General features: G+C 42.4%; 1 protein-coding gene across 1 annotated transcript in view; it reads left to right on the top strand.

Annotated features, from left to right (window-relative positions):
- The first annotated feature begins 22,479 nt into the window (after positions 1–22,479).
- ADAMTS5 (ADAM metallopeptidase with thrombospondin type 1 motif 5) overlaps positions 22,480–25,828 on the top strand; it is a 60,297-nt gene continuing 56,948 nt past the window's right edge. Inside the window, exon 1 of the mRNA XM_060770466.2 lies at positions 22,480–24,160. Coding sequence (XP_060626449.2) covers positions 23,300–24,160 — 861 coding nt within the window. The 5' untranslated portion in view covers positions 22,480–23,299. The remainder of the gene's footprint in view (positions 24,161–25,828) is intronic.

Genomic DNA, 25,828 nt, shown 5'->3' with positions numbered 1-25,828 from the left:
TTGGGGCTTGAGTTGCCAGGTCAGTACCTTCTCTGGCTTTGAGATGTCAGGAAAAACCCAATGTGAAGAGCACCATCACAAAGGCTGGGCAAACAAAGGTTGGCAGAGTGGCTGGTCAAAACCGCTCTTGGGTCAGCTGATTGTGAAAACAGAGGTGGTTATTGGTCCACTAAATGGAATCTAGTGTCACCCCTCAGCTTGTTGATAGCTGGTCTTAAAGCTAAAAGCACTACCATGTAACACTCTGACTTGTACTCCCATCCCACAGAACATATAGATAGATGATAGATAGATAGATAGATAGATAGATAGATAGATAGATAGATAGGGAGAATAGAAACCCTGTTAAATTCTGGGATCTTTTAGCAGTTTTTAATATTATTAAGCAAGGGGCTCAGGGTGGTAACTAGTGAGACTACATTGGATAGCTGCCTTCCAATCAGGGAAATGAATATGACACCCCGAAGGTCAATTCAAAGTGTTGGTTGTTTAGTTTCATATTCATATCACTTGGGGTCTTGGATTACTTGCAGTATTTTCTTGGTCAATACCAACACTTGATCAATGAAGGAATTATGAAAGATTGTCTGCTAGAAGCCTTTCCTCTTCCCTGTTTACTCCTTTCCCAATTCTTACCTGTTGTTTTTGCTTATTTATTTATTTATTTATTTATTTTCTACTTTCTCCTAAATATATTCTGCTTTGTCCCAAACTGTTATTATATGCCTATATGTGTGCCCCAATTATATGTTGTGAATCCTGCACTTTAGAATTAATACTATATCTATAGCTATATATATGATGAACATGTAGAAGGTAATGCTGGGGGAGGGTGCGGGCTTACTGAAGGTAATGCTGGGGAGGGTGCAGGCTTACTGAAGATAATGTTTACATTTATTTTGTGTATATATGTATGAATGTATTAACAACTGATGCAATCTCTCTCTCTATTTCTCCCTTGTTCTTTCCTCCTAATGACCTTATCACACTGCTGACCCATCCCCTTAATCTCAAATTGGTGGGGCCCCACATTGCCCATATTGCAAGTAGCGAGAAGGGGGAAAGGAAGCAGAGGGGAGGATTTGGTTGGAAGGAGGCAAGCACCTCAGAGTTTCCATCTGAAAAAGGGAGAAGAAATCAATACAGGAAAGACTCCCCTCCCTGGTCCCTGAGCACCTTCAAATGGAGAAAGAGAGGAGAGAAAGGAGGAGGAGAAAGAGAGAAGGAGAGGAAGAGAGTGATTGGCAGGATATAGGGAGAGTGTGTGTGAAGACACCAGGGAAAGGAGGGAGGGAGCAGAGAGAGAGAGATGAGGAGAAGGGGGAGCCTCAAGAGCACAGGATCGGGTAAGGAAGGCACTTGGAGAAACTCTCAGATGCCAAACAGCCCAGGAAAGGTAGATCAGGCAATTGTGGGAGGATATATTTCTCTTCCTGACCCCAGATTTAAGTTTGTCCCAGATGGAAGGAAACCAGAGGTTTACAAGTTGCATCTTGCCAGGTTTCTGCAGGTTTCAGGTAGGATTGACATGAAAGAAAAAAAGATGCAGGCAAGGCACAGAGGGTAATGCAGGAACAGATCGCAAATTGTTAATGTTTGCTGGGGGGAAAGGAGGCAGGGAAAGCAACCAGGCACCCCAAAAACATGCCCAGTATAGCCCCGCTCTCACCACAGGGAGCTTTAAAAAATCATAATTATTTTAATATTTTTCTCCCTCCTCCCAATGGCCAAGGGATGGGAGGAAGATAAAGACGAGGAAAGCTGGGAATGGGGGAAAAGTCAAGCAGGAATACTGCACTTACCTGGTGGGGCAACGAGATAATCCTTTCACCCCACACCCCACATCTCCCATGCCAACACTTCCCCATTATACTGTATGGGGGAAAGTGTTACCACAGGGCTTCCCTCCATGTAGCCAGCAGAACAGAGGAAGCCTCCCATCTTGTGGATGAAGCTTCATAGAACACTTCCTCCACAGTTCAGGTACGGAGCCCTAAAGGAAGTTGTCCTGCATCGTGTGATGGGCAGCATGGAGCTCCATGCCTGAACTGTGCTGGAAGCATCCTAGGGCACTTCTAGCAGTAAGTGTGATGAGGTGGATAGTCTCTGCTATGCTCTTTTTCATTCTTCAGAATGCATAACTCTCTAACATAGAGAATAGCACATTTGTGTCCTTCCAGATGTTGTGGAAATACACGTTTCATCATGCTTTGCCACAGGCTAAAACTAATTGAAATAACCAAGTAGTTTTCTCATGTTGGGGGTGTAAGCATCTAGTATAAAGGATCTAGAGTACTTATTAGCGCCAAAAGACATGGAATATGTCAAGTGGTGGTGTAATTCATAATACAAAACATTTAGAGGATCCTCGAGTTCTCTCTCCCTCCTTTAAGCATTGGTTTTGTCCCTAAGAGAGTCATAATTGCTGAGAAGGAACTCAGCACATGAGAACAGCAAGGTTTCCTTACATTGTAAGAAGACTAACTCACCAGACTGAGGCTACAGTAATTTACAGAAGTAAACAGAAGAGAGTTCAACTAAATGACACCCTGGAAAGATGTTCCTGGTATACAAACAGCTTAGTTGAAATCAGAAATAGAAGGCAAATCCACATAAACAGGGAGGTGGTTGACCACACTATCCCGGCCTCCTAAACACTGAAAAACAATCTGCGATGGAGGATTAGAGAAAAGGAAAAAGAATTATATTAATTTCACCTCTTATGCAAACCATAAATTTAACAAGCAAAACAAAAAATGCAACAATTTGACAAAAAGGTCAACCAAACCACAGTGTTTCAGTGACCCCACATTTTAAAAAGTGCATCCAGAGAGGATCATGAAGGATCTGGAAACAGAACCATGGGAATGGTTGAAAGAGTTGCGTATATTTAGCCTGGAGAAGATTGATAGACATGAGAATGGTTATCAAAAGTCTAAAAGTCTCTTGTACAGAAGAGGGAACAGACATGTGTCAGAGCAGGAATGCAACCAGATGATAAATACTGCAAAGAAGCAAATTTGGGCTAAACTTTTTGTGGGGAGGGGGGGGGGGGCTACTACTAGGGAGATCTATTCAGCACTAACCACACAACCAGGAGATTGAATGAAAATATCAAATCTATTGAAAGCACTTCTGCATCAAAAATATGTTTTATTAGTTTGTAGAAGAAATAAGGGCTTGTTTACACTGGAAAATAAAACACATTCCTTATAGTTGCCTTGATTTTGATACATGATGTAGGACCCCTTGAGCAGTGAAAGTGTATTTTTTAGACATTAATGTGATATATCAAAATGCACTTTATGCTCCACAGTTTCCAGGAAAATCCAGCCTGATGCTGTGGCTTGCTACATGTATACAATCTAGGTCAGCATGACCAAGGAAGTGGGGGCAGGACAAGTTGCTAGTTGACAAGCATAACCATTTTAAAAACCCTTCAGTACTACTCACATGTTTTGTAAATTATGGACCTCTTCTCAGATCAAGGGAGGGACGGTTCCCTTTCAACTACTGATTTGAATTTGCTGTGTGAACAATAGTGTTTCAGAGTGGTGCATTATATATAGGAGTGCCATTGGAGCAGCTGTAGGGCTGCTAGGTTATTTGGATGGTGTGATGAACCCTAAGAGGTTTGTTTTCCCCTTCATGGAACAGAGTATTCTTAATTTTCTTGAAGGTATCACCTTTACATAATCTTATGGAACTTAGAAAACCTTTCAAAGCACCTTGAACCATAAATTATTTTTTAAAGAAAACATTAATACTAGCTAAAAGAAGGAAATGACATATTGACATACTACTTTTGTTTGTGAGTGTGGGAAAAGTGTTAATCCCCATTTTCACAGTCGCATTTTGTGGAGTACTACAGATGTGGCTAGGTTTGGAAACTTATTTTCAAAACCACTATTTTGGAATTCCCCATCAGTGAGGCGGATCCAAAAGAACACTAGTTGAGAGATTGCCAGTAGATCGAATTTCTTTTCAAAAACACAGTTCTGGTAAATGTTTATAACTCTCACTACTGTAGGAATCCTGTGGTCTATAGTTTTCACTTTATTGCTCTCCAATCCAGCAAAGCCCACATACCGAAGGCTGGAAAATGAAAGAAATTTGAGCCATTTAATGTAAACAAAACTCCCATAGTCCCACTGAATGCTTGCATACAATGCAAGTTTACCTGTGGAGAGAGAAACACATTGCAAAAGACATAATGGCAGGCCTCAGAGCAAATGCTCACAGATCAGAATTTTACAGTGCTTCCATATGCAGCACGTTGATTAGGCAGTCAGCTTTAATGGCTTTTACTACCCCAATGATGCAAATTCACTTTATTTTTTAAGACCTCCCTGTCACATTTTGTGATAAATATAAAGTATTTCAAAGACAAATCCAAAAGTGAGGATATATTTTGTGAGTTTTTCCCCATTTTCCTAATATTTGTAAAGTATATGCACACATTTGCTGGAGTTTGGGCATACGACCCTCATGAAAGTGAAAAGCCACAAATATTTTTTTACCTAAGAGCACACCTCTCTAGGAATTTCTAGGGCTTCCAGCATGATTCTGTAGTCGACTGCTTCTGGAAACTGGCCATAGAATTGCACTAGAGTTTCTTAGAGAGGTGTTCTCTCTAGATAGCTGTAGGTTCTCCAGTATGTCAGGGAGAAATTGACCACAGAGTTACACTAGAAAACCTAAGAATTCTGAGAGTTTTTGAATCAAATCAAATTTGAATCAAATTTGAATCAAATCTGTGAGTAATCAAATTTGCAAAGTCAAACTGTAAATGTCGACATGTATATGGATTCATGGAACAAGAGCCTTATTCTTCCCTACCTTGAATACGACCTCATTGTATGACTGAATGAAAAGAGACTTTTCATAGCCACCAGAGGACATTATGTAGAGAGCACAATAGTATTTGCTTATATAGTGCTTGACATATATAAATCTCACTTGAGTTTGTTTTTTTGTCGTGTCAGGAGTGACTCCTGATATGAGAGAATTGGCCATCTGCAAGGACATTGCCCAGAGGACGCCTGGATGATTTGATGTTTTTATCATCCTTGTGGGAGGCTTCTCTCATGTCCCCACATGAGGAGCTGGAGCTGATAGAGGGAGCTCATCCGCCTCTCCCCGGATTCGAACCTGCGGCCTGTCAGTCTTCAGTCCTGCTGGCACAAGGGTTTAACTCACTGTGCCACCGGGAGCTCCATCTCACTTGAGTGATGCATTGAAACAAAAATACAAAAGTCATAATTAGGACTGAGCATCCTTCTCTTCTATTTCTATAGTTTTCTTCATCATGATTAAAATGTGAAAACTCCTCAGTGAAAATTTCTTAGCATATTATTATTAATATGTAAATTTGGCTTACTGAAAATAACATATTATTAATAATAATATGTTAATAAATCTCAAGATATTATCCCAGATAGCAAAAATGAATCACATTCTTCAATAGGTCAGTTTTTCAACTTTTATATACAAAAATCTTGACCACGTGTTTCTGATTTGTGATCTACTAGTCTTTCACAGGAAATTTGAGGTGAAAAATAATTTTGTTAGATTTTTCTGTCACCAATAAAGTAGCCATTTCACAGTTTCCAAGTCTTGTTAGATGAGACATACCCCTCCTTCGGAATTTTCTCCTTTGCAAGGCTTGGGAGACATTTCTGACAAATGATGTATGTGCAAAACACACACATTTTAAACAGCTAAAATTGAGACAAAGTAGAAGTAGTTTGAGTATTGGGCTCTGGAGACTCTGTGCTTCAAATCCCTACATGAAAATCCACTGGTGGCCCTTCCACACAGCCCTATATTCCAGAATATCAAGGCAGAAAATCCCACAATGTCTACTTTGAACTGGATTATCTGAGGCCAGACTCAGCTAATGTGGGATTTCCTGCCTTGATATTCTGGGATATAGTACTATGTGGAAGGGCCCTGGGTGTCCTAGAGCAAGTCATACTCTCAGCCTCAGAGAAAGGTAATGGCAAAACTTAAAACACATTAACACATGTATACAAATTTCAATGCTAGAAGAAAAAATAAAGACTTGCAACTTAGTATGAAATAATTACTGGAATAAAATGGAAGTGGAATTTGTGGAAATGCAATGGAATCTTGATGGAAAAGTTTTTGCAACCCTACAGAAAAACTCTCCTTAAGGGTTTTGTTACATAGGCAGAATTTTCTGTTTAGAGAATCCTTCAATTGGCTGCACTGCTATGATGGGGACTGGGAATACATTTTCTTTGACATATTAGATTGAAGATATATATTTGGGGGGTGGAGATCAGAAAACTTTAGAGTTTCAAGAAAGACAGTGAAATATTTCAGTCTAATTAATCAATGACCACAAATAGAAAAACTGCATTTCAGAAACATCATCATCATATTTAATTACTTATTAATCGCCCTCCATCCGAGAATGCTCTAGGCGATTTACAGCTAAATTGTAAAAGATAAAATACATAAATACAGAAATTAAAAGAGATCGAATGCTCTAGGAAAAAAACAGGTCTTAAGTGCTAGAGTAAAAGGTCCTAAGTCACGCATGGCTCTCATACAGGGCGGCAAAGAATTCCATAAGGCAGGGGCAGAAATAGAAAAAGCCCTGCGTCTGGTACTTTCCAAGTGCACTTCTCTAGGACCTGGTATATAGAGTAAGTCACGTTGGGCTGGTCGTTGCAACCTCCGATGATGGGAGAAGGAGAGACGGTCCCTAAGGTATGATGGACCCTGGCCGTAAAGAATTTTAAAGGTCAGAACTAACCTCTTACACAGGCCATGGTACTCAGTTGGAAGCCAATGTAAATGTTGCAGCACTGGTGTTATATGGCATTTCATGGGCATTCTTGTGAGCAACCTGGCTGCCGCATTCTGAACAATACGGAGCTTTCAGGTCATAGACATAGGAAGGCCAACATACAGGGCGTTGCAATAGTCCAGCCTAGACATGACCGTGGCATGGATGACAGTTGCCAGAGCCTTGTCAGATAGGTAGGATGCCAGTTGCCTCACTTGTCCTAGATGGAAAAGGGCCTGTTTGCTGGCAGCAGCGACCTGAGCGTCCATTTTCAGCTGCGAATCCAGGACGACACCCAAGCTCTTAACAGTGGTCGATGGAGATAGGGCAGCACTATCGAAGGTGAGTAACGGATGAGTCAGACCTGCCGAGCGGCCATGCCAGAGAATCTCAGTCTTCGCCGGGTTCACCTTCAGTCTGCTAGCAAGTAGCCAGTTCGACAGCTTCCAGACATCGGGTGAAATTGTCTGGAATTGACGTTGCTCCAGATTCCAGGCGCAGAAGGAGTTGGGTATCGTCTGCATATTGGTAGCAGTCCAGAAATGTAATAAGACTAAACAAAGCAAATGTTTCCATTTTTTTTGTAAACAGATGCCAGGTTAACTCTCCCGGAGTTAAGGCTAGAGGTTTAGCATAGCTGGTAAATCATCAGCAGTTTTAAAATCTATCAACCAAAAGGTTGCAAGTTCAAAGCCCCAAGTTGGCATGAGTTGCCAACTGTCAGCCTAGCTCATTGTTTACCTAAGCAATTCAAAACAGCTTTAGCTGTGATTACAGAAATTAGAGTTGGGGGGGGGGGTGTGTTTTACAACACCATAAAGAAATAAGATCAGAAAATGCTGGACGACCAAAAGGAAGGAGGAAGTCCTGACGGCTCTTCATCATAGAGGAAAAGAGCAACAGCACCCCCTGGACTCAAGCCCAACCTTCCATGGCACCTCCTTCTCTTCTGTCTGTCTGTGTATTGTCTATACAAAGCAGCATGAATGTTTGCCATGTATGTGTACTGTGATCTGCCCTGTGTCCCCTTCAGGGTGAGAAGGGTGGAATATAAATAAAGTGTAATAATAATAATAATAATAATAATAATAATAATAATAATAAATTCTAGGGTAAGGGAAGGCAGAACATATACAGAGAAAAATGTATGCGCTCCCATCAGTTCTCCCTCAAGGTTTTTGACCTTCAGTTGTTTAACATAACAAGACCAAAAGGGCTTCATTTCCCTCTTCTGTATTAAGATGCTATCATACTTTCCAACTGTATTAATTAGACTAAGACAATCTTACGAACCACATCCCATGAGGGTAGGGGACATAGTAAGAATTATCTTCTTTACTGTAATGTTTCATTCTAGTCCATTTATAAGGAAAATAAATAATATATTCACCCATGACCTGCAATGCATTTTTTCCATTCCTACAATAATCCTCTGCTTTTGAGCTATCCCAAGGGTGAGTGTAGTCCCTGTCCATACCACTTTCATTTTTAAAATAAAAAAGGGAAACCTTGATATTGTGGAAGTCCCACAGGAATGCACACACTCTGATGGCACTACAATGATCTAACACTATTTACTTACTTATTTATTTATTTATCATATTTATATCCCACCCTTCTCAACCTTGAAGGGGACTCAAGGTGGCTTTACACATAAGCAACTATTTAATGCCTTAAAACAACATACAATTAAAACAAACATTTAAATCAATGTTAAAATTAATACACATTAAAACAGTTAAATGCAGGTTACCTGGTTCAAGAGCAGTATGTATGAAAAAGATCTTGGCGTCTTCATGGACAACAGGTTAAACATGAGGCAGCAATGTCATGCAGCAGCAGCAGAAAAAAAGAGCCAATGGGATTTTGGCCTGCATAACTAGGAGTATAGTGTCTAGATCCATGGAAGTCATGCTACTCCTCTATGCTGCCTTGGTTACACCACATCTGGAATGCTGTGTCCAATTTTTGGCACCATAGTTGAAGGGAAATGTTGACAAGCTGGAATGTGACCAGAGGAGAGTGTCCAAAATGATCAAGGGTCTGGAGAACAACCACTGTGAGGAGTGGCTTAAAGAGCTGGGCATGTTTAGCCTTCAGAAAAGAAGACTGAGAGGTTGCATGATGGCCATGTATAAATATGTAAAGGGAAGCCATAGGGAGGAAGGTGCAAGCTTGTTTTCCGCTGCCCTGGAGACTAGGACGCAGAACAATGGCTTCAAACTATAAGAAAGGAGATTCCATCTGAACATGAGGAAGAACTTCCTGACCATGAGAGCTGTTCAGCAGTGGAACTCTCTGCCCTGGAGTGTGGTGGAGGCTCTTTCTTTGGAGGCTTTTAAGCAGAGGCTGGGTGGCCATCTGTCAGGTGTGCTTTGAATGCGGTTTTCCTGCTTCTTGGCAGGGGGTTGTACTGGATGGCCCATGAGGTCTCTTCCAATTCTATGATATGATTCTATAATTACATTAGTTATTAAAACCACTCCATCCCCAATTGTAATCTGGGGCCATTCCAATAGTCATTGCACATATTCCATATCTTTCAATTGCACTTCAACACAAGGAATCTGACAGTTCCCATACTATATTTTAAAAAGCACCATTTGCTGTTTCTGTGCAAATTGGGAGCTCTGAAGTCAATTGCTCCCTGACTCCAAAACCTCCGTTTGTATCCACTTTAAAAGTCGTTTAAAGACAAAGTCCCCTGGGGAAACTGCTGGAAGTAGCCTTGGATTGCATAATGGGCTCCATGAACTCCTCCTTTAAATTGTTTTAAAGCAGTGGTTCTCAACCTGTGGGTCCTCAAGTGTTTTGGTCTACAACTCCCAGAAATCACAGCCAGTTTACCAGCTGTTAGGATTTCTGGGAGTTGAAGTCCAAAATATCTGGGGACCTACAGGTTGAGAACCTCTATTTTAAAGTGTGTCTGATGAAGTCCTTAATCTTTGTATGCCCATAAATTCAACTGCTTTTACAAATGTCCCAGTTTATATTTCCTTTTCCCACTTCCCCTCTTTGAGTTCAATTTATTTAAGATAGTGCAAACTGAATTCAATGTGCAAAGTAGTTTGCCTTCAACTTACTTAGCAGGCTGAGAGGAGAGAAGGGAAGTAGGCTCAGCCAAACTAAACAACTGCAACCTAGTTTTTTTGTTCTTTGAAAAATATTTTAAAAATTGTCATCTTGACCACATTCTGATGTTCCTTGACTACATGCATCCCAGTTTTCATCCAGGAAATGTTGAAGAATATATGATATGAAAGAAAGAAAGAGAGGCAGTGTTGAATTCTGAGACCTGCACTCTAAAATGAATTCATAACTTTTCCAAAGTCTAGTAATTACCCATATTCAAATTTATAAAGCCACAGATTGCCACTTTCTGCAAACCTACAACTTTGACACAGCAGCCAGTATTCCTACTGACAAATTGGTTCATCATTTACTGATAAATTAACAAGTTATTGCCTTGTCTACATAGAGACAACCAATTTTTGTGTTGTTTCCTCTAATCTAGATCATGACATTTAGAAGTACATTAGTTTGTTGTTCAATATGGTAACATATTTTATAGCCATTTCAGCATTTCTAGGTCACCAGGGACAGGAAATAGATCGTTGTGGGCTGTAAGAAGCTGTAAACTGATTCACCATACATTTAGTTCCTGGGATGACTGAACAGAATTGCTATCTGCTTGCAGGAAACTGCAAAACAATTTAAGATTCCTTAGTCTGTCTTAAATGTCTTACACAGTAATGTCCTTTGAGATTAACTGCTTCCATTGTCTTATATTACTTTTCAATTATAATTTATCAGCAACAGAAGTATACAATTTCTCTTTCTCTTTTTAAGACAGAGCTTTCAGGTTAGATGAGAAAATGAGCCACACAGAACAATGGAGGAAATGAACTGGAAGAAAAGCATGAATACACAACGCTTCCTCTGTTCGGCCATTAAAACACAGGCACAGAATGGAATATTATGCTCAATGCAACACCTGATCCTAAGGGAAAACAGTGAGAATCTCAAGTTATATTACTCTTCTGACTATAAGGGATGTATTGAAAACATTCTTGCAAGGTGCAGCCATGTTTTGTGGCATTACCATACTCCCAAAACTTGCTTTGAATACAGTTGCTGGCAGGATAAAATAAAGAAATTGAATGCCTCTTTTTATAATATTATTTTAGGCAAATATTAGGGATAAAGCAAACTTTAAGCAGCAGAAATTGGCCAGCTTCTATGATAATGCATAATCATTAGGTTGCCTGCTTTAGATGGAGACATTTGCAGAAATGAACATTACAGCTGTGATGAGGCATGGAAACAGAACTCTAGAGCTGGCTTCATTTTTTACAAGTGCTAATATTACCAGTCTCTCATAGACTATATAACTATGTGGGGGGCATTTTTCTGTACAAAAGAGAATTCATTATATATATATATATATAGAGAGAGAGAGAGAGAGAGAGAGAGAGAAAGAGAGAGAGAGAGAACAAATGGTTAGAACAATAAAAAATGACACATTTGTCATTTTTGGAGGAAATATCATCACAGTAAAAAAATTGTATGCAGAAAGTCCTCTATTGAGTCTCTGGCATTGCTAGTTAAACAGAATTCAAGAAGCAAGGTTTCAAAGGTCCATAACCTGAGACTGCTTTGCTACTCAGAATAGATACTGCTAGTTTTCAGCCTTTATAGTGATGGCAGTCAGCCCTCTGTATCCACAGATTCTGCATACATGAATTCAATCATCCAGAGCTTTAAAATGTTTGTTTAAAAGTAAAATGACTAACTTTGATTTTGGCATTTTACATAAGAAGCATCATTGTATACTTACTTAGTTGGGCAGTCCCTCATTGTCTGAGTATGATGGGCCTTCCAAGTGTTAACTTGGAAGACGCCTGTGTGTGTGTGTGTGTGTGTGTGTGTGTTTTAATGTGTAGCAGTCAATGCACAGCTGATCAACACGCAGTCTTCACAGAATGAGGGTCCCAAAGTTGCATGGTTAATATGATGATGGTGGCATCTCAATACATTGCAGCTGTCTTCCACCTTCACATCAGTTGTAATATGCACCATGTTGCTTTCTGCCTGATCTGCTGTTGAGGTCTTCGGATTGTGCTTGGTCTGGAACCTTCCCTGGACCCCTCCTGGAAGTACATGACTCTGAAAGTTATGCCTGCAGGTTCATTGCAACACACAAACCTACTCACCATGTCAAGGTGAAAATCCATCGAGAGGAACCATTGTATATTCTGGCACTTGAGCACCCATGTATTTTAGTCTCCGTGGGGGTCCTAGTGGATATTGAGGGTGGACTGTATAATTCGGAGGCTTCCTACTTTCATTCTGTTCTTTTCATCTGTTCTGAAATGAGCCCCATATAGAGTTACCGGATCTCACGGCCAGACTCTAGGGCCCAAATTCTCATGAGTCATCTCCTGAAGGGAGTCAAGGTTGCAAAATCTTCAGTTTTGGCAGGATGAGCTCCAAGCAAGAGAAAGGGATTGGGTGCAGAACTATATTTCATCTAACAGAGCAGCACCACCTACACTTTGTATGCTCAATTTGTTGTTCTAATTTGCAAAGACTCTCCAAGCATTTATCTCCTTAGTTAGCTTCTCCCTTCCTTCCCAGTTGTTGTGGGTGTGTCAAGGCCATCCTCCACTTTGTTCTGGATACATTTTATAGCTAGAAGCCAGCAGGTAAGATTATCTTTATTTTGTCTTTGGAAACAGCATCATTTCACCTTGATCTTAGAAAGACCTTTAGCTAAGGTTGTCATGGTGTGTATACCTGAACGATAGGCTGTGAGCAAGTATGATTGGTACTTAATGCATGATAATGACATTACCAGGAGCTGTCCCTAGGTCACAGTTTTTGTCCTAAAATCTCTTGAATCTGCTGCAGTTCTGACATACCTAGATTATCTTAATCCATAGAGAGGAGGATGGAAAAGGCAAGATAATGGTGCAGAAATGAAGGGCTGTGTATATTAGAGAGTTTATTTATACAATGTTTTAAGAGGGAAAGTAGTTGATAGAAAGGACATGATTCCAGGCAAAATATATAGTTCTTAACCTGGGAATAATTAACTCAAAGAGACAACTACGATAGTCCTTTTCCAATTATATGTTATTTATTATGGGTGCTTTCATAATAAATCAAAAGAGGAGACACCATCATGATATACGGTATTCTTTTATCTGGTTTTCATTGCACTGCTGATAATACTTTCTGCTTAACTAGATATTACCCTTCAGAGCTGTTAGATAGCAATATTGATCTTTGCTACTCATTTTGTTTGTTTGTGTGCACTTTCAAGTTGCACATCAATTTTTGGTGACCCTATGAATTGCATAGGTTTTCTTAGGCAAGGAATGCTCAAGGGCGGTTTTGCCAGTTCCTTCCTCTGAAATAGAGCCGACAGCACCTGACATTTATTGGCAGTCTCCCATCCAAGTATTAACCAGGTCTGATTAGGATTCACTTCCAAACAAAATGGGATCTTATGCCTGTAGAATAGTGATTCTCAACCTTCCTAATGCCGCGACCCCTTCATACAGTTCCTCCTGTTGTGGTGACCCTCAACCATAACATTATTTTCATTGCTATTTCATAAATATAATTTTGCTACTGTTATGAATCATAATTTAAATATATGATATGCAGCATGTATTTTCATTCACTGAACCAAATTTGGCACAAATACCTGATATGTTCAAGTTTGAATACTGGTGGGTTGGGGGGATTGATTTTGTCATTTGGGAGTTGTAGTTGCTGGGATTTATAGTTCACCTACAATCAAAGAACATTCTGAACTCCACCAACAATGGAATTGAACCAAACTTGGCACACAAAACTCTCACAATCAACAGAAAATACTGGAAGGGTTTGTTGGACATTGACTTTCAGTTTTGGAGTGTTAATTCACCTACACCTAGAGAGTACTGTGGACTCAAACAATGATGAATCTGGACCAAACATGGCACGAACATTCAATATGCCCAAATGTGAACACTGGTGGAGTTTGGGGAAAGTAGACCTTGACATTTGGGAGTTGTAGTTGCTGGAATTTATACAATCAAAGAACATTCTGAACTCCACCAACAATAGAATTGGGCCAAACTTCCCACATAGAGTCCCCATGACCAACAGAAAACACTGTGTTTTCTGATGGTCTTTGGTGACCCCTCTGACAGCCTCTCATGATGCTCCCCCCAGGACTCCCAACCCCCAGGTCGAGAAACGCTGCTGTAGAATGTTTAGCCAAATCTTATTTTACAGATTATCTTAATCTTGCCAGAAAGGGGAAGTTTTACAAATGGAATTCATCAGTAGGCAGCAACTTCTATGTATGCCACCTCTTCACAAGTTTCTACCAAGTTTGCCATTCACAGAGACAGGCCCTGCTGTAGGAACATTGAATTTTTGTACTGTATTTTTCTTACATATAAATTTAATGTTTTTAATGCATTTTAACTGTTGATTAAACCACATTTATATGTGTTGTATGAGTCTGAAAATTGTTCAATTATACATTTTCCTCTGACAGCAAAATAGTTTAAGGCTTCAACTTCTTCAGTTGGAAACTACATCATGGCATATATCTTGTTTTAAAATCATTTTGTAATGTATATTTAAAACAAGTCTCTCTCTTTTTCAGAAGAAAGGCCTTCTCTCCATTTTCAAAAGGAACATTTAACATTTTGCTCTTCCATTGATATTCTTGCTGCAGTTTATACAAGAAAGAGTAAGGGTCTATAAGCATCCGATACTTCCTGTAGACAGATGCCTCCACCCAACATGTGTTTTAAACACATTGCATATTAGGCTCAGTGGTCAAAAATTACTCAGTCATTTTGCACAGTGATTTATGTGAGTTCAGCAGTAGTTTTCAAGCTAGAAGTGTGTGACATGAGGCCTCCAGAAAGTACATACACTTACAGGAAACAAAATATATATTGAGGCTTTTTTATTATTGTCTTCGCTTGCAGGGAATATCAATTAAAGTAGATCATATTGTGGGTGTTCACAGCATTAAATTATTTCCTTCTGTCACTGGCTTCTGCAGCAACGCAGAGATGCACAGAGTGTATGGATTTTTGACTAGCAATATTTTTGTACCCCTCACTCATTTCATGGAATGCTTCTTCCCCAGGTAATCCAACAAGAAAACTAATTATTTTGTGCCTGACCTAGCATTAACACTGAACCCCATATGGCTATTTGTCTTAGTCCTTATGGGATATGTGAAGCTGATGTAGGCTTTCAGCCTGCTGAAATGGTTGGACACACGATACGTTACTTGCACACACACACAAACCACTTACAAAAACACAAGGCCTAAGCCAAAGGCGTTTCCTTGACTTCCCACGCTGCTGTCCTTCAGGAGGATATCACTGATCATAAAGAAAAGCAAAACCTTGCATTTTAAAGCTACAGTGCTCCAAAGGGGGAGAAAATAAAATCTGTTTTTAAAAGAAGTAAAAGCAATTCATAATATGTACCTAACTTGCCTCCAGTAGAAAGACATCATTCATTCATCCATACAGCCATACCCAGGGCTTCATATTTGCAGATTTCTCTTTTTTCTGTCTTGCCACCTTTTATTTCTTTTATTTCTTTGTTTATTTGCCATATTTATATCCCACCCTTCTCAACCCTGAAGGGGACTCAGGACAGTGCACATAGAGGCATAATTCGATACCATACATTACATGCAGTACATATCCAGCAAATAAAACATATACATTAAAACATTCGCTAAAAACATATCAACATTAACATTATTAAAATCACATAATCTAATAGTCCAGGCTGTTTCAGTTATCATTGCATCATTCCATGTTCACATATTGCATATTGCACTAATACATTTTACAAATGCTTTGTCCCAAATCCAAGTATTCAGAGGTTCCTAAAAGACAGGAGGGAGGGGGCTAATCTGATGTCACTTGGGAGGGAGTTCCACAGCCAAGGGGCCACCACTGAGAAGGCCCTGTCTCTCATCCCCACCAATCATACCTGTGAAGGAGGTTGGACCAAGAGCAGGACCTCCCCAGAAGATCTTAATTTCTGACATGTTTCATAGATGGAGATACATTCGGACAGGTAAGCTGTGCCAGAACTCTTTGGGACTTTATAGGCTAAAGCCAGTACTTTGAATTGTGCTCAGTAGCAGACTAGCAGCCGGTGGAGCTGGCATAACAGGGGGGTTGTATGCTCCCTGTACCCCGCTCCAGTGAGCAGTTGCTTCTGAACAGTCTTCAAAAGGCACCCCAAATAGAGTGCTTTGCAGTAATCTATTTGAGATGTAACCAGAGCATGGACTACTGTGGTCAAGTCTGACTTTCCAAGGTATGGACACAACTGGCAGACAAATTTTAATTGTGCAATAGCTCCCCTGGCCACACTGAGACTTGGCGTTCCAGGCTCAACGATGAATCCAGGATCACTTTTAAGCTGCAAATCACAGGGAGTGTAACCCCTTCCAGCACAGGCTATACACTATACCCTGTTCAGACTTGTGACCAGGAGTACCTCTCTCTTGTCTGGATTCAATTTCAATTTGTTCGCCCTTATCCAGACCATCATAGATGCCAAGCACCCGTTCAGGACCTAAGCAGCCTCCTTAGCAGCAGATGGAAAGGAGTAATAGAGCTGAATATCATCTGTGTACATATCAAACTCCAAAACTCTGGATGATCTCTCCCAGTGGCTTCATGTAGATATTAAACAGCATGGGGGATAATATTGGACCTTCAGAAACATATTTGGTGAGGATACAGGAGACAGCCTTCTTGGTGGATACTATCATACAGTCGTAGGCTTCAATCCATTACACGTTTTATTTAGAGTGGTCGTCTTACATTAATGTAATTAACTATTTTCAAGAAAGAACTTTACAGCACTGCAAACACCCTAGTACAGAGGTCCTCAAACTTTTTAAACAGAGGGCCAGGTCACAGTCACTCAAAATGTTGAAGGGCCAGATTATAATATGAAAAAAAACATGAATGAATTCCTATGCACACTGCACATATCTTATTTGTAGTGCAAAAAAACCCACTTAAAAACAACACAATAATTAAAATGAGGAACAATTTTAACAAATATAAACTTATTAGCATTTCAATGGGAAGTGTGGGCATGCTTTTGGCTGATGAGATAAGACTGCTGTTGTTGTTGTTATTGTGTGCTTTCAAGTCGTTTCAGACTTAGATTGAACCTGAGCGAGGGCCGGTTAAATGACCTTGGAGGGCGGTATCTAGCCTTCGGGCCTTAGTTTGAGGACCCCTGCCCTAGTGGAGCTAAAAAAATAAGATTATCCTCATTGGCTTAGTCAAACAGCAGAAAACATTGTTACATTTGTAATTTATAAGCATTTAAAATCAGATGAGTGCCAACACACTATAACTTTACAATGGATGGTGTGCTGAAGGAAAAAATGACTTAAAGGTAAATATATCTGAATGTTTAGGATCATTCTCTTTCATAAAATGCTTGGCACAGATGGTGGAATTCTAGCACTTGCACAGCACCTGAAACTGTAGAGATCCAATCAGACAGGTAAGAGATACATGCCAGAGCCAGACTCCTTGCTTGTTCTGGCAACATCCATTTATGGTGGAAACTCATTTGACCTTATCTTCAGGAACATCAGCAGGAATTATGGTATGATTCCTTTCATTTCTCACATCTGTTTTTTGTTTTTAAAGGGAGGAGTCAATCTGGTTTTCTTCCTTTGAGACGACAGATGAAATAATGGGTGAAATAATGGAATGGGCAATTAACCACAATCCAGATATCTCATGAAACTGTCTGTACAAACATGAACTGCTGAAACATGAACACTGAGGCAATGGTTAGGAACAATACTTGGAAAAATTACTTCTCTCGGATTGTAATGAAAATGAGGAGCTTGTTTACAAAAGGTACTAAATTTATCTGAACAAACTTTATAGGAACCGAAAAAATGTGCTAAGGATATGCATTGTTTTGCTATAAAAATGCAACTTTTCAAGCTCTGTGCTGAAGTGATTTTATATATTTTGATAGTTTTGATCTCTGAATGATAGTCTACTCCTAGCCAACAATGTGCTGCCACCTAACGTTTTTCATTTTGCGGAGATTTGGTAGCTTTTGGAATCACACTCTACAAATAAAGTCCACTTGGTTGAACTGCAGCATGCTAACAAAGCATTTCTGGGACTTGTAATATTTTTTTTAAAAAAATTTCCCAAACTCTGGTTGGGGTGGCACAGAACAGGAAGAAATTACTTTAAGTTCTTCAAAAAGAAGGGTTTATTCTTCCTAACCTCTGGGCTCTCCTTTAGGTCTGGGAGGAAATTACAGACCTTCCAAACTAAGTGACAGTTGGCTTGGGATAATGACAAGCAGGACAGATAACGTAGGGAAGGGAGAAATGAAGGTTTTTGTATTGTCGAAGGCTTTCATGGCAGGAATCACTGAATTGTTGCGAGTTTTCCAGACTGTAAGGTCATGTTCTAGAAGCATTCTCTCCTGATGTTTCGCCCACATCTATGGCAGGCATCCTCCAAGGTTGTGAGGTCTACTGGAAACTAGGCAAGTGGGGTTTATGTATCTGTGGAATAATGTCCAGGTTGTGAGAAAGAATTATTGTCTGCTCGAGGCAGGTGTGAATGTTGCAATTGGCCACCCTGATTAGTATTGAATGGCCTTTGTAGCTTCAATGTTCCTGCCTGGGGGAATCCTTTGTTGAGAGGTGTTAGCTGTCCTTGATTGTTTCATATCTGGAATTTCCAAGTTTTCTGAATGTTGTTCTCTATTTACTGTCCTGAGTTTAGAGTTTTTTAAATAAATAGCTAGATTTTGTTCATTTTCATGGTTTTCTCCTCTCTGTTTAAATTGTCCACATGCTTGTGGATATCAGTTGCTTCTCTGTGTAGTCTGACATGAACACAGCATTTCTGTGTTCTCAAATAATATGCTGTGTCCAGGTCAGTTCATCAAGTGCCCTGCTATGGCTGACTTCTCTTGTTGAATTAGTCTGCAGTGTATTTCATGGTCCTTGATTCGTGTTTGGGCGATGCTGTGTTTGGTGGTCCCTATGTAGCCTTGCCCACAGCTGCATGGTATATGGTAAACTCTCCAGAGGTTGGAGGATCCCTCTTGTCCTTTGTTTATTCTTCAGCTAGCAGAGATGGAGCAGGGATTGACTGCTACCCATGTTATAAGGTCAGAACTATGGTGCATGTTTCTCTTGGTGCTACTGGCTAGCAACTCTGTTCCACCACACAAATAATCAAGTACTCATTTTCTACTTGCAAAATATCAGAAAAGCACTATCAGAGCTTTCAAATGGTGTGTCCTGAAACATTAGCATGTCAGCTGCAGTGTGTAGGCGTGTCACATGTCACATAAGCAGAAACCTCTAAGTCTGTGTGAAATAGCAAGAAATCACACACACACACACACACACACACACACACACACAAGAAAGATTTTCATAGGATATATTGTGTCCAATACATTTTGTCATTACAATGTATGTACGTGTCCATATTGCTTATAAGGGGTTGGTTTAACTTCTGGTTTACTAGAACTGGATTACTGTAGCTCTAAATACTGCATGTCTAAAAAGTGTGTCACCAACATGAAATGAATGACCCCAAATTGAAGAACTGCATTGACAAAACAGAAATATGATGAGACTAGACATTGCAGATGTTCTCCAATCTGTTATCAAAGAAGGAACAGTCTACTCTTACTGGAACTGGAATGTAGCACGGTGGTGGTCAGTCTAGTTTAATTTGGAGGCTGAAATGTGTTGAATATGCAGTTGCCACAATAAGACAAATTGCATAGTAAATTCTCTTGTCTCCCATAATAATACCTGAACTTTGTTTGGTTCCATGATGTAAGTCACTTCTGCCAGAAGGAACGGTGAGTTTCATCTATGTTAATGATAATGCCATCACCACCCAAGCAGGGAGCTTTGAAATGGTTGAACAAAAGTTCTCCAAAGCTTTATGTGCTCCTACTGCCTATTACAGGGGAAACCAGCTGATTCCTAGTCCATCTAAAATGCAGATGTGTGCTTTTCGCCTTAAGAACAGACACAGTATTTGCTCCCATTTATTTAAATGTATAGGTCTTCTGATATTTCCGATAATTTCTCCAATGGTGTGGGGCTCTGAGGATTACCTGGGAAGGAATCCCACTGGAGCATTGCAGCACAACAAAATACCTAGGAGTTACCCTGGACCATGCTCTGACTTACAAGAAGCACTGCTTGTCTATCAAGCAAACAGTGGCCGTTAGAAATAATATCATGTGAAAGCTGACTGGCACAACCTGGGGATCACAAGCAGATGCAATGAAGACATCTGCCCTTGTGCTTTGCTACTCTGCTGCTGAGTACGCATGCCCAGTGTGAAACACATCTCACCATGCTAAAACAATAAATGTGGCTCTTAATGAGACATGCCATATTATCACAGGATGTCTATGCCCCACACCACTGGAGAAATTATACTGTTTTGACGGTATTGCACCACCTGACATCCTCCAGGAAGTAGCAGCCAATAATGAAAGGACCAAGGCAGTGGCATCTCCGACCCATCACCTGTTTGGATATCAGCCAGCACATCAATGCCTTAAATCAAGAAATAGCTTTCTAAGATCTACAGAGGTACTCGAGGAACATCTCAGCAAGCAAGAATGCAAAAGTGTCAGGTTTAAACCTGGAACCTAAATCCAGGGCTGATACCGAATGAGAGACTCCCTCCTGGGCACACAGAGGACTGGGCAATTTGGAAGGTGCTGAACAGACTGTGCTCTGGCACCACGAGATGCAAAGCCAACCTTAAGAAATGGGGCTACAGAGTGGAGCCCACAACATGTGGATGTGGATAAGAGCAAACCACAGACTACCAACTACAATGCAACCTGAGCCCTGCCACATGCACAATGGAGGACCTTCTTCTAGCCTCTAGCAACACCAGAGGCACTCCATGTGGCCAGCTTCTGGTCAAAAGAAATTTAGTATAATGCCAAGTATGTACCAATTTGCTTCTGACATGATAAATAAATAAATACCTGAACTATAGGGGAAGGGGTAGGGAAAAGGTGTTTTGAGAAACATGCATAGATCTTTAGATATTTGTGATATGTTCCCCCTTCAAAGTTTCCAACTATCAATCCTTCAACAATAGCAAGATTGTTATAATAGCAAGGGCTTCATTTTCCTCTTATGTAAAGAATAAGATGCTATAATACCCTCCAACTAGACCTATTTGGAGGTGTTTTTGTGAATGACTGTGTCGCAAAAGGATCTATGTCTAAAAAGTGTGTCACCAACATAAAATATGTGAAATTTATGCATATATCTTCAGAGAGAGGGGGAAGAAAAGTTTTAAAAAGGGGACAGTTTCAAGTCACCATCGCTCCATATCACGTTCGAAAATTGTACCATAACAGAGACTAGAGCAGTGGTTATCAACCTTCCTAAAGCTGCGACCCCTTAATACAGTTCCTCGTGTTGTGGTAACCTCCAACCATAAAAAAAATTAATTGCTACTTCATAACTGTAATTTTGCTACTGTCATGAATTGGAATGTAAATATCTGATATGCAGAATGCATTTTCGTTCACTGGACCAAATTTGGCACAAATACCTGATATGCCCAAATTTGAAAACTGGTGGCATTGAGGGGGTGTTGATTTTGTGATTTGGGAGTCATAGCTGCTGGGATTTATAGTTAACCTCGAATCAAAGAGCATTCTGAACTCCACCAAGAAGGGAATTGAACCAAACTTAGCACACAGAATTTCCATGGCCAACAGAAAATACTGGAAGAGTTTGGTGGGCATTGACCTTGAGTTTTGGAGTTATAGTTCACTTACATCCAGAAGGCACTGTGGGCTCAAATAATGATGGACCTCGACCAAACTTGGCATGGATAGTCAATATGGCCAAATGTGAACACTGGTGGAGTTTGGGGTAAATTGACCTTGACATTTGGGCGTTGTAGTTGCTGGGATTTATAGTTCACCTACAATCAAAGAGAATTCTGAACCACACACATGATAGAATTGGGCCAAACTTCCCTCACAGAACCCCCCATGACCAACAGTAAATACTGTGTTTTCTGATGGTCTTTGGTGATCACTCTGACACCCTCTCGTGACCATCCCAGGGGTCCCAACCCTCAGGTTGAGAAATGCTGGACTAGAGGGTGGAGTAAAGCTATAGCTCAGGCATGGGCAAACCTGGTCCTTCCAGGTGTTTTGGACTTCAACTCTCACCATTCCTAACAGCCCTCAGGCCCTTTCCTTTCCCCCCTCAGTTGCATAAGCCGGACCTGAAGAAGGGACCTGAGGCTGTTAGGAATGGTGAGAGTTGAAGTCCAAAACACCTGGAAGGACCAGGGTTGCCCATGCCTGAGCTATAGCTGTTGGATCAGAATGGAAAGAAGGTGAGGGAGACCCACCTGACAGATGGAGACATAGTGCTGTCCCTTCCTAGACTTGAAAGACCTGGATGGTGAGAGGAAACCCCGGAGGGAGGGAGGGAGGGAGGGAGAGAGGGGGTCCTTGTCCCCTTCCTTTTCCTGTCCCAAGCCTTCCTCTCCGTGCCCTCGGCGACCCCTCCCCCCTCCCCCTCCCCCTCGCTCCGCTTTCCCCTTGGAGCAGGCAGAGGAGGAAGTGCGGTGGGAGGGCTGGTGCTGAAGCTCTCCCTTTAAGAGGCAGCCTGCAATGACGAGGGATGAAATTGCCATTGCAGGATGGCATGCCGCTATAAATTCATTGTTCCACCTCCTCGCATCTTCACAGCTCCCGCCCGTCTCCTCTTGTTCGCATCGGCAGACTGGGGATAACTCCGACGGGGACGACAAGCGCAGCATCCTCTGAGCAAGATCCCTTGGTTTCGCAGGGAACTTTCCCCCCGACAGCGCGCCTCCTTCGCCTTTCCGCGGGTCTCTCTCTCTCTCTCTCTCTTTCTCGCTCGCTCGCTCTCGAACGGAAACCTCCTCCGAGCCCAGGAGGGAAGGGAGAAGGCGGCGAGGTCCGAAGGGCAGGCAGGAAGCTCGGCTTCTCGCAGAGCCGAGCGGAGAGAAAGAGCGGAGCTGCGGAGGGCTCCAACTTCTCGGATGCGGCTCAGCTGACTCCGGAGAGGGAGACGCCAAACCGGGAGCTCTGCTGTTACTCGCGGCTCCCTGCCTCGTAAGGCTCGCTTCTCAGGCGGAGGCAAGGGAAGGGGCAAGGGCAAAGGCTAGGGCAAAAGCAAGGGAAGGGGCAAGGGCTAAGGCAAGGGAAGGGGCAAGGTCAAAGGCAAGGGCGAGGGCAAAAGCAAGGGAAGGGGCAAGGAATAGGGCAGAGGCAAAGGAAGGGGCAGGGAAGGGGCAAGATCAAAGGCAAGGGCTAGGGCAAAGGGAAGGGAAGGGGCAAAGGGAAGGGCAAAGGCAAGGGAAGGGGCTAGGGGGATCCCGCGCTATGCTTCCCCCGTTGGCCTCCTGGCTTTTGCCGCTGGCCGCAAGCCTTCATGCCGCCGCCGGAGCGCCCCCGCCCCCTGCCCCGGATGGGAACCGGTCGCGATCGCGCGGGGAGAGCGGCGTGGTGGAGAGCGTGGACCGGACCTACGCGGGCGGCGGCAAGGTGGGCTACCTGCTCTACGCGGGCGGGCAGCGCTTCCTGCTGGACCTGGAGCGAGGCCCGGGCGAGGGGCGCTGCTTCTACCGGGGCACCGTGGACGGCAGCCCCCGCTCCCTGGCCCTCTTCGACCTCTGCGGCGGCTTGGACGGCTACTTCGCGGTCAGGGACGCCCGATACACCATCAAGCCCTGGCTGCGGCCGCGGGAGCTGGCCGAGGGGCGCGTCTACGGCGACGACTCCGCCCGGGTGCTCCACCTTTACTTCAGGGACCCTTTCCGCTTCCAGGCGCTGACCGCCCGGCCCAGCTGCGAGACCCGAGGGCCGGAGGGCTCCCTGGCGCTCCCTCCCCGCCCCCACCCCCGACGCCGCCGCCGCCGCCGCTCCATCTCGCGGGCGCGGCAGGTGGAACTCCTCCTGGTGGCCGACCCCTCCATGGCCCACAAGTACGGCCAGGGCCTCCAGCACTACCTGCTGACCCTCGCCGGCATCGCCTCCCGCCTCTACGGCCACGCCAGCATCGAGAACCCCATCCGGCTGGCCGTGGTCAAGGTGGTGGTGCTGGGGGACAAGGAGAAGGGCCTGGAGGTCAACAAGAACGCCGCCACCACCCTCAAGAACTTCTGCAAGTGGCAGCACCAGCACAACCAGCTCGACGACCAGCACCAGGAGCACTACGACGCCGCCATCCTCTTCACCCGAGAGGTAGGTTGGGGAGGAGGCCTTGGCCCTTGGCCTTCCGCCTTCCGCCTCCCTCTTCTGCTTCGCAGCAGGTGTGCTGGTCTTGCCTCTCCATGAGGCCCGAAGTTGTGGGAGAGCCACAGAGTCTTCCTCAAAGGTGGAGCTTTCGAGACGTGCATCGTTTCAGGACACAGTAATTCGGTTCAACTAGCCAACCAGAGGTCAGACCAATCCCTTGTAAGAGAACAGACACATGCATCAATTTATTTATTTTACTGCATTACAATAAATTGTAATAATAACAAAATGTATGGGGACACAACACATCCCATGGAAACTTTTCATTTATACTTTTGAAAATACATGATTTTAAAAATAATGATATCCATTTCCAATATTTTTGTCATTTACAAGTTGTAATATGTAAATATGTGCAAGATTTTAAAACATGCATGCACCACTGAGCTGCTTAACTTGCTGCCTGAAAGGTTCAAATTTGGGGAGCATGGTGAGCTCCTCCTGTTAGCCCCAGCTTCTGCCAACCTGGCAGAAGCACTGTTGGGGGTGCTTTGAATGCGATTTTCCTGCTTCTTGGCAGGGGATTGGACTGGATGGCCCATGAGGTCTCTTCCAACTCTGTAATTCTATGAAAAAATGCAAGTGTGAGTAGATCAATAGGTACTGCTACTGTTGGAAGGTAACAGCGCTCCATGCAGTCATGCTGATCACATGACCTTGGAGACATCTACGGACAATGCCAGCTCTTCGGCTTAGAAATGGAGATGAGCATCACCTCCAGAGTTGGACTCAACTGCTAGACTTAATGCCAAGGGAAACCTTTACCTTACTTTACTATAACACAAATAAAATAACTTCTTACTATGGATGAGGTTGATGCGATGGAGACATGGTAGAATGTTTGATAAAGACACACACATTTTGTCTTCAACATTTTAAGGCTTCCATGTTTCAGTGCTATTGCGTATTTCACGTGGACTCAGAGGTTTATTTATTTATTTATTTATTTACGTCACTTATATCCCGCCCATATCAGCCTGCAGGCTACTCAGGGCGGTCTACATATCGGCACAATTCGATGCCATCAATACAATACAAAAGCAAAAACAGTTAAGTGCAATTAGACAAAAAAAGACAGTGCAATACAGTGCAATAACAATTTAAAAAGAGCTATATCCTCTCATTCCAATCCTCGTCCATTTCATCGTCTTGGCCGTTCCTGGGTCATTCTCCATCTCAAGCTTGACTATCTATTCCGGGGTTCCGAATGCCTGCTCAAAGAGCCAGGTTTTCACTCTCTTACGAAAGGTCAGGAGGGAGGGGGCTGATCTAATATCCCTAGGCAAGGAGTTTCTCATGATATTCACACAACACATTTACACACTGCAACCAACACACTAATGTGTTGTGACCCAGTTTGAAAAGCTCTGTTCTAGGTTACCATGGCATCCTCTTCTAAGTTATCCATAGGGTCCTCATCTCAGTTATCCATGGCATTCTCTTCTAGGCTCCATGAAGCAATGGCTGCATCAGTTTGAATTTTAAGCCCCTTGTAATATTTCACAAGCTGTCAGAGTTGTCTCTGAAGATACCTACCACCACAATTAAGTCAGTTTTCACCACAAATAGGTAAATACCTGACAATGTAGCAGTCATGCCAAGGGTCTGATGGGA

The sequence above is a fragment of the Anolis sagrei genome, chromosome 3 (genome assembly GCF_037176765.1).
Source record: "Anolis sagrei isolate rAnoSag1 chromosome 3, rAnoSag1.mat, whole genome shotgun sequence".
Classification (NCBI taxonomy): Eukaryota; Metazoa; Chordata; class Lepidosauria; order Squamata; family Dactyloidae; genus Anolis; species Anolis sagrei.
The sequence above is the reverse complement of the archived record's forward strand: the minus strand, read 5'-3'. Positions and strand labels throughout refer to the sequence as shown.